Source organism: Apostichopus japonicus, chromosome 9 (assembly GCF_037975245.1).
Source record: "Apostichopus japonicus isolate 1M-3 chromosome 9, ASM3797524v1, whole genome shotgun sequence".
Lineage (NCBI taxonomy): Eukaryota > Metazoa > Echinodermata > Holothuroidea > Aspidochirotida > Stichopodidae > Apostichopus > Apostichopus japonicus.
This window is the reverse complement of record NC_092569.1, coordinates 23,164,491-23,174,163: the sequence shown is the minus strand read 5'-3', so window position 1 is coordinate 23,174,163 and position 9,673 is coordinate 23,164,491. Positions and strand designations below refer to the sequence as shown.

General features: G+C 32.8%; 1 protein-coding gene across 1 annotated transcript; it reads right to left on the bottom strand.

Moving 5' to 3' along the window:
- On the bottom strand, positions 1-9,673 carry LOC139974005 (uncharacterized). The gene is made up of 8 exons (XM_071980917.1): positions 9,517-9,673; positions 5,340-5,388; positions 4,276-4,448; positions 3,576-3,840; positions 3,120-3,331; positions 2,360-2,668; positions 1,803-2,067; positions 1-362 (listed from the first exon to the last, which is right to left on the bottom strand). Exons 1-8 carry the CDS (start codon positions 9,595-9,597, stop codon positions 115-117), a joined length of 1,602 nt encoding a protein of 533 aa, XP_071837018.1. The 5' UTR covers positions 9,598-9,673; the 3' UTR covers positions 1-114.

The window sequence follows — 9,673 nt, the reverse complement described above, 5'->3', positions numbered from 1 at the left end:
AATAGATTAAGATCCTTTTTTTTCAAACAAAAAAGTTCCATCTTTCAGAGTCGCATAAGGGAATCCTTTTGTCCAGAGTTAAGGGTAATTATGTTGATCGCAATTCATCTTTCTTTAGACTGGACGAATTTTCATCTCTACAAATTGGAGGTAAATATTGCTTCCGGGGAGGTAATACCAATAAAAGTAACTATGCCCGTAGCGACCGTTCAGATTAGAATAATAACAGTCTTTGAACCACCATGCACCAAGATAATAAGTCGCACAGTTACCACTATAAGCATCATTGTCTCGGTCCTTTGTTGAGAACTGTTGGTTCCTGTGATACGTTAGAGAAATACCATCGGGAGTGCTCTGATCATCTGTAAAGAGAAAAAAAAAACACAAAATCTAAAGAAGTGGTACAATTACCTTAACACAATAAGAGAGCAGTAAATTGGCAGCATTATTTAAATTTCGTTTTAAAGATAACGTTAGGAAGGTGAGTACCTCCGATAATTAAAAGTTTCTCGTGTTGTTGCTTTTGATGTTGATGCTTATATTATTATACGTATGTAATTATAAAAAGTAGTTACATGGATTATGTAAAAAAAATGTAGTGACTAGCTTTTATAATTTTCTGATTTTGGGTAGAAGGTGAGTAGGGGTGGTATTTTATGAAAATTCATTTTTTTCTTTATGACAAAGGTGATATACTTTTATTTTATTTTTATTTGATATCCTTCATACTAAACATCATGTCAGTCATTTGCTGAAACGTTGCTCTCCACCATATTTCATTTATTTACACCGAATAGTTACAATTTGTTTACTTATATCTGGCCAGTAACAATATTACTGGCGAGTAATAATATTACTGTTTTCATTTGTTTTCATCTGTTGTTGGTTCATCGAAAGGAATGTTGGTATCATAGAAAAAAATTCACCTATTTTCCTCCCTTGATAACGACTAAGGTGTTTTTATAAGTTGAGTTCGGCACTGTTAAGCCAACATTTAGTGCCTTGTTTCTAACAAGGGTTATTTTAATCACTTATTACCGTCTTAACAGGTTGACACAATCCTGAAGATTAACTTAGTAGAGCACAGCTCCTTGGGTGAACTAATAACTGACATTGAAACTACACGAAAGAGATCAAGAGTTTTAATATAACTTCCAAGGATTTTAGGAACAGGGCAGATAAACATGATTTTGAGCTCTTGAAGAAACTAGAGTGAATAACATAGTCGTTAACAGATTGTATATTTTATGAAATATAACGCAAGGTTTGCTAATTTCATCAATGGGCTCGGAGAATCGCAACATTATGATACCTAAACTTGCCTTAAAATAATCTGAACAATATTCAGTTTATGTAGTTTATATTTGGTGACCACAGTTAGCTACAAGTAGAGATACAAAAGTGCGAGAAGTATTACATAACTTATAGATATTGCTTAATTGTACAGGCCTATACCGATACTAATTCATATAACTTGGGCTTAGGGTAGAGGTAACTACCTCAGTCTGTGTAGGATTCTCCCAGGGTACTATAGATTATTGTGAATGTATTTTCATGTCCCATCCTTATTTTTGATATTTTATAAGCTGTTAATTGCAGTCTGGCTTATTTGAGTTCCTCTCTGTCACCATTTTATGAGTAGCCCCACAGGTCAATTGATATAAAACCCGTGTGGGTCACTGTAAAAGAATTCTTTATTGATAATGTGCGTGTGTAATGTGTTACATTTGTTTGGTTTTTAATAAAATATTGCAACACGAACCAGACTCGAAAATAACGAAATGAAATCGAGGTTGACAAACCTGCGGTTCCACTGTAGGTTCCAACACCGGATAATCGATAGTTGTCGCTTTCGTCATTTATCCTGAAAAAGTCAAATTTTGCGTAGTACGGAGCCCCTTCTTTATTCACAAGATCAATCCTGATTTCATATCTCTTTTGATTGGTCAAGTAATACAGCTTATCATTTCCTAGCCAAAACTCGTGATCAATGTGTCCAAAGCCTTGCTTGTAGCTGTTCCATTCTAGGTAGAAATCCTCAGTTCCATCAACACGGCGTTGGAAGACCTGTAAGAAGATTTCAAAACATTAAGCGCACAACAATTGACCTATGACAGAAGTTCAAATAACTAGAGCTCCATGTGCAATTGTCATGGTACAAGTTAACATTAGTCGCTTTTTCAGTAATTTATATGTATTTTGCGAACTGTAATTAACTAAGGAGGTATCACACGTTACAACAACCGTTACTTTGAATGTACTTTGTAGCTACCGAAGTGACTTGAACAGCGGATAATAACATCATATCATTTACACCACTGGGATATTGTCGCATTCAATAACGATTTATTTCTCTTACCGTCCATCCTCCTCCGTCAGTCATGTTACAGTAGACCTCAAATGCCTCTCCGGTCCAGCCGGTTGGTTCGATTCTGTAAATACCGTCGTCACTGGTTCCATCCTCATAAATTTCCTGACAATCTTTAGGAGGTCTCTCGCATACTTCACCATCACCTCTGTAACCTCCAGTACAATAACATCGTCTTATGTCGTTCCTAACGTCACAAACCGCATTAGGACTACAAGCGTAAGTTTCATCCCAGCTGATTTGTCCGTTGGTACAAACACCCTTTCTTGTACATCTAGGATTCACATTGAACTCGCCTTCCTGAAGACCAAAATATGTACTCAAAGAGTTATCAATGCCTGTCATTAAGCACAAACTATGCAATACCTAGTTTTACCACTGCCCCTCCCTATCATTTATTTATGTGTACGATTTGATTGGAACACATCGTGACATAATTAATATCACCTTAGTGTGTAGGATGTTGCATTTTTCTCACTGATCAATAGACAGATAGATCCTAACATTAGATATTACGAATAAAAACTAATAAAGAGTTAAACATAAAATAACATTCTAACATGCAAACACAACACTGAATTCGAAGAAAGTAGACAACAATTCAATTTTTATATATTTAAAACGCCACGCCACTGATATATGAATGTCACCCAATGAGTAAAACTCGCTGGAATTATTGAAGTGTAACGATATGACCCTGCAAATGTAGAAAAACCATTGGCGTTCGGAATAATACTCTCAGATGACTTACTGGAATGATTGTTTGCCCTTCTGATTCGTAACATCCACATTGTTCACGAGGTACACAGTCTGATCCCAACAAAAAGTATCCATCGCGACAAACACAGGCTTCAACTTCCGTACAGACGTCATCCTGACATATCCCTGGAGCTTCACAAGTTCGTTGACAAGCGGTACTGCAGTTTGTATAGGCCATGTTTGTTGGACACAATGTGACAACATCTGTGTGAATACAGTGAATTGATTGAAAACACTTAGATAAGTTTTATGGAGATGTTGATGAGCAATGGTCGTGCAAGCTTGAACATTAAATACGGAGAATATTTTTCCAAGAACTTGCAAAAGCTGTCTCAGGTACATAGTCTACATACATTCTTAACTGGAATACAATTGTCATTTTAAACATTCTGTCTAACTAGTTACATCTTAAGTTATCTTCAACCTTTAACAGTAACATAATACTCACCGGTCTCCCCAGAATACTGTCCGAGGTTTACTAACTTGAAGTAGCTGAAGGCGTCACTGATTCGAAAATGATCGTAAGAAACACGAATTAGGGAACCATTTGATGTTGTCATGTCAATAACCAGTTGATACTTCTTCTGATTAGTCAAGAAAGAGAGCTTCTCATTACCGAGCCAAAATTCCCGAGATAAAAACCCGAAGCCAGTCTTGTAGCTATCCCAGTCACGACCAAAGTCGATGGACCCGTCAATACGTCGTTGAATAACCTGATGAATAATTAGACGGATTGATTGGAAACTGTTTACAATCACATTGAAAGTAAGCTTTTGATATAATAAAGGTTTACAAGTAACTGTAGATAAGTTTGACCAAACAGGAAACTGTAACATTGAACATTTCTTGACTATTTATTTCTAAGTTTTAAAACATGAAGAACCAAGAGGATGATTTAACATAGGAATTTTCGAAGGACTATTATGAAACAAAACATAATAGGTCTAGTCATGTACGGTTACAATTTCTGTTTATGATTCCAGAGTACTACTCGAGAGTTATTAATTGGCAATACACACCCACACCAATAGATACATATTTATGAAGTATGAGGTCACTGTTTCTCCGGACATTGTACATTAACCATACATGTTGACATATTGAGTGTAACGTGGAACGGAAGCAGTGCTAATCGAAGATACACCTACCGTCCATCCACCAGATATATCTGTACTATCACAGTAAACCTCAAAAGGTTCTAAATAGCCATCTGGTTTGATCATGAAGACACCGGTAGAGTTATGAGATGAACATTGCTCCTGGACTTCTCTGCAATCTCTCGGATAAGTCGATTGTTGATAGAAGAAAAATGATGATTGACCTATGATGTGATGGAATCAAAAATATATTTGTCCTCATTATTTGTTGATTTTGCGTTTTCAATGGTTTACATATGTAATAACAACACGGTCTGAATTTCCGCTATTCGAAAGACTTCACACCCGTAGTATCGCTAAAAATCTCTGAAAAATGCGGATCATTACGTATTTTACACTTCAACAGACATATCTGACATGAGTTATGGCGTCAAACTTGCAATCTCTCGGGTAACTCGATTGTTGATAGAAGAAAAATGCTGAAGAGCCTTGCTTAAGACGGAATAAATACCATATTTTACTGTTATCATACACTTAATAAAAATAATAATACTACCACATATCGAACTAATGTGATCAATGTCTTCAATATTAGTTGACTTACTTCCAAGAGGCAATTAAAACACAAATATGGTGACTTTGAAAAAAAGGTATCTATCTACACTACTGGCATGGGAAACATGAGCTCTGCATGGCTGAAATAATTCCAAATAAGTAGTTTGTGAACCTTTTTTAATAAACAATGGAGTGAGAGAAAAAGGAAGTTTGTGAAACTTTGACGTTCAAAGGCTGTATTTTGTAACTATTTGTCATTCTCTCAAAGACATGTACCAATCACATATGGTTAAAGAACATTAGTGAGAGATAACTCCTAATACAAACATTTCGTTTTCCTAGCTATGTTTTAAATGCTTTAACATTATGCCAAAAATGGTGTCAGTGTAATCCTTTGTTTCATTCGAAAAGGTAATACCTAAGTTTTGCTTCTTGTGGAAATATTACTCATGGTTTCCTCACTAATTCTACAATAAGCATGGGAAATGAATGAATGAAACAAAATGTACATGTTATTATAATCTGATTCAATGGTAAGGAGTTAAGGCATAAACACTCACTTGGCCCATCGTCACTGTTAGCGGCATCACTTGTCCCAGCTTCTGCAGTCTACCAAACAAACAGACAATACAATAATCCAAACAAGCGATATTTCTAACGACATCACTCCTCAGGAATTGGACGCTATGTAACTTTAAGAGCAAAGAAACCCTTGTAATAATGAAAATAGTTCAGTTTTATCAAATTTAAATGAATGATTCTTCAACATAAAACAGATAGGAACTCGGACAAATGGCATGTTATCGCCCCGGTTGTCAAATTGAGTTTACTTTGAATAGGGATAGAATGAAGTGAAATGATTGTTAATTTATAATTTTAAATTAAATATAGCTCAGATTACAATTCCTTAAATACTCAATATTTACTCAAATTAAGACAACTATATATATGCGGCGAATACTGTTATATGCTCATTTCTAGATATATTACAATGGTGTGCTGTGTGTTATTTTCGGTATCATTGTCTAACAATTGATTAACAAGACTACACCAAACATATATCAAACCGTGTATCCACTTTGCATCCGACGATTTAACTTCCCTGTAAAAACAAATATCCTCTACACTGTCATAATAATTTAACGGATCTAAATAAGCACACATGCCAAAACCAGACCCTTCCTGTTTGGCAAAGTTGATGAAGCTGAAGCTGCAATTCTTCATTGTAGTTTCATACAAACTATTTACTATAACACACTCGGTTTCATGAAGCAACCTGTCAAATTATTAGTTCGGCCGTGTTAGTAAAACAAATATTATCAATATCCAAACGTTCATATAATAGCTAAAGTTCTTGGCTATACGTGTGTACTTGTTTTATGTATAAAGACAGTCAACATAAATTGGTACACTTTTTGTTTAAGTTAGATATATGGATATCAAAATGATATCTATGACTCAAGAAAAAAAATGTTACAACGATTAAATGGATCGAGTATGCTAGGTATATTGTTTAAGCAGCTAAATATTTTAATTGTAGTTGAATTCAATCATTTCTAACCGGTGACTTACCGTTTCTTTCAGTTAATTTTTAGAGATTTACAGTTTGACAACATCAGTTCGAAGAGACAGGCATAGACATTGCCGGATACAAAATATCTGCCAAGAAATGTATAGCTCATCGAGATAGAACAATCTAAGTTCTAAACTTGATGCAACATTTTGTTTGAACCATATTCGGAACAATAGATTCAGTAGCAAGATATTTTGCCTAAATTTTGATCTGGACATTATGAAACGAAGGATCTTGGCAATTTACAGTCCCATAAATCATTCTCCTTTTGCTTTCAGTTAATCCTAAAATAAGTCATATATATTTTGGTGCTAGTTAGCACCATCAACAAATTTAGTGAAAAAGTGATTATTCTAATAATTTAACATTAACTGACATAGTTTGCTTTAACTCACCAGAATGTAACTACTATAAATATTGTATATTTTTGATCGTCAACTATCATTATGTAGAATGGTGTTGATTTCGGTTCGATCTACAATGGTACACAGTATATTTAAACACGTTAATCGTTCACTTTATGATTGAAGACTCCTCCGATTCTTTATTTATTACTGAGTTGTCTGGTAACACATTTTAATGAATTTATATAATATTCGCTGCATCCTTCTGTTTCTCCTAAAGGACAGTCTATCTTTTAAATAGTGTTTAAAAAGTTAGTTACAACAATCAGCACAAAATACAAAGGTAAAGTTGTAAAAGAAAGTAACCATTTCACATTTCTCTAGGTGAAATTGCACATTAAGACTTATTAAATTAAAAGTTACTATTAATTGTAAATTTATTCAGCAGCTTATTTGACACAAGAAGACAAAATTATTGTGTTATTTAAAAGAGAATGACAGACTGACCCCAGTACTAACTATTAAATATAGATACAGTTATGTTATTTAGGAAAATATTTGGTATGTAAACACAATCTACGAAACGTTTCACTACAAAAGTGAAGATCTTTTCTTTTGAAAATCAAGCAATATATGTATAGCAATTTTTGGTGATGTATTTTCCATACGTCGTCCCTAATTTTATTTTAAAGTCCCGGTTTACCAATTGTAATGTAATTTTCGTTTATCACTATGATGTACTATAATATTACTATGATGCACAGATGATTTATCAAAAAAACTTTACCTGGACATTTTATGGCCAATCAATGAAACAATCCTTGAGAAGTAAATGGTTTATTTGGATATCAAATTTGCAGGTACTTTTTCCATAAATTCAAGGTTTGAAAATAAAAATTGTTTAGTCGACCGATACCATGCGAAATGACAAAATCATTTATGTAAGGGGAAAAAAGGTTTATTTTAAGGTATTCTAAATTGATGACGCTGTTTATGAAGCAGATGTCACAGCTCTCTACTGACTAACAAGAAATTTACAACAAATATGTTTTAGATAGCGTGTAAGCGGTAAAAGTGGATAGATTGACATGGATCTGGGCAGAACGATGAAAAGCTTTAACAAATAACTATTTCCGAAAAGTTCGATTCAACTTTATTAAATAATACTTTGAAGACAATATGAATATTTGCAATTGATTTTACCCTACCGCGTGTGGAGTAACATTAAACATATTTTTTTTTCCACCGTGCAATTAACTATGGAACAAAACAATGGTTCTTTCAAAACTTTTGTTTGAAAAATTCATATATCTTTAGTCAGTCTCCACATTTATATTATTTGCTCATATGTACCAAAACTTTACCTAACATTTTTTTCTTCAAAAATAAGTTGTTTCAATCTTTTGAAAAAAAAAAATTAAATCACATTGAAACTTCAAAAGCCCGGTTGTAATCTAAGCGATCGTTAAAACTGGGAGTAAACAACTCAATTGTGAATTTTTAATTTCATTCGCATTAAAATAAAATAAAATAATAATTTAAAGTTATGAATAAGTGAAAGTTATGAAAACAAAATCGCTTTCCGTTTACTTTGACAATGGAAATAAATTGAGTTCAGATTAGTTGTGCATTAAATATAGATACTAAACCTGGAGAAGGAATACAACCTCTGGATTTAAAAGTTCCAAATCTGTACATTTCAATGTGTATTGATATGCTTTGTACTAGGGAAATACTGAGTTGTGAGTTTTATGGTTATGAATATGTCAGATATTTGTACACCATATAATAATTTTTTCACTTACGAAGCATCTATTTAAAAAAAAACAGATCTATTTTAATTCAGTGTGAATAATTATTAAAACCCTTTGAGAATATTATACCTAAATAGTTATTTTTTAAACTTCTTCTAAATTTATTGCTATTTTTTTTAATTCAGTGTAAATTATTGTTAAACCCTTTTGATAATATCATACTTGAATAGTTAGTATTTAAACTGTCTCTAAATTTATTGCTAATTTCAGTATTACATTTAATTTGTAATTTCATTCGTATTAAAATAAAATTAAAATTAAATTTTTTGAATAAGTGAAAGTTTTGAAAACGCTCAGTTCAAGTTTTTGTTGTTATTTTTGTAACTCAATTTTGTGATTCAACCGAAAAACAAAATCGCTTTTTGTTTACTTTGACAATGGAAATAAATTGAGTTCAGATTAGTTGTGCATTTAAATATGGAAACTAAATCTGGAGAAGGAATACAACCTCTGGATTTAAAAGTTCACAATCTTTACAAATAAAATTATTTTCTGTGCTCAGTCAAGTTGAACGTTGCACTAAATTAAAAAATTTCATATATATTCCAACTGTTACAGCATACGCCAGTTGTTAGCAATATTTAAATAAACTTAATTAGATTTTATTTAATTTCATTAGCTGTCAATGTGTATTGATATGCTTTGTACTAAGGGAATAATGATTAGTGAGTTTTTGTGGTTATGAAGATGTCAGATATTTGCACACCATATGATAATTTCTTTTCTTACGAAGCATCTATTTAAAAAAAGTTTTATTTTAATTCAGTGTGAATTATTGTTAAACCCATTTGATAATATTATACTTGAATAGTCATTTTTTTTTAACTTTCTCTATATTTATTGCTTATTTCAGTATAATAAGAAGTGACAACTAGCAACTAAAAAGTATTAACAGTCTGTCAGTAGATTAAAATAAACTGCACTCTCTTGATGAGAATAAGTATCTAAAATTTTCAATGAAACATGATGGAAACGTCAAAGAATATATCAAATTTTATACACTTACCGTTCTACTTGAATCGAGAAAGCCGGCTGTCCAAAGGAAAAATGAAACTCGAAGTAACGAATAAAATTGATAACAGTACATCTTGAGGATGGCGTCTCGTCTTCTACAGAGACCTGCTGTTGTCTGAATTACAAGTTGACAATGACTTTCACCTACT

Bases quoted from the DNA above. Each gene is read 5' to 3' on its own strand.
- LOC139974005 (XM_071980917.1), bottom strand. From the start codon at position 9,597: ATGTACTGTTATCAATTTTATTCGTTACTTCGAGTTTCATTTTTCCTT. The intron at 3,332-3,575 runs GTGAGTATTATG...GTATTCACACAG, and splicing joins ACAGTATTCTGGGGAGACCG to ATGTTGTCACATTGTGTCCA. The intron at 2,068-2,359 runs GTAAGAGAAATA...ATCTTCTTACAG, and splicing joins CTGACGGAGGAGGATGGACG to GTCTTCCAACGCCGTGTTGA.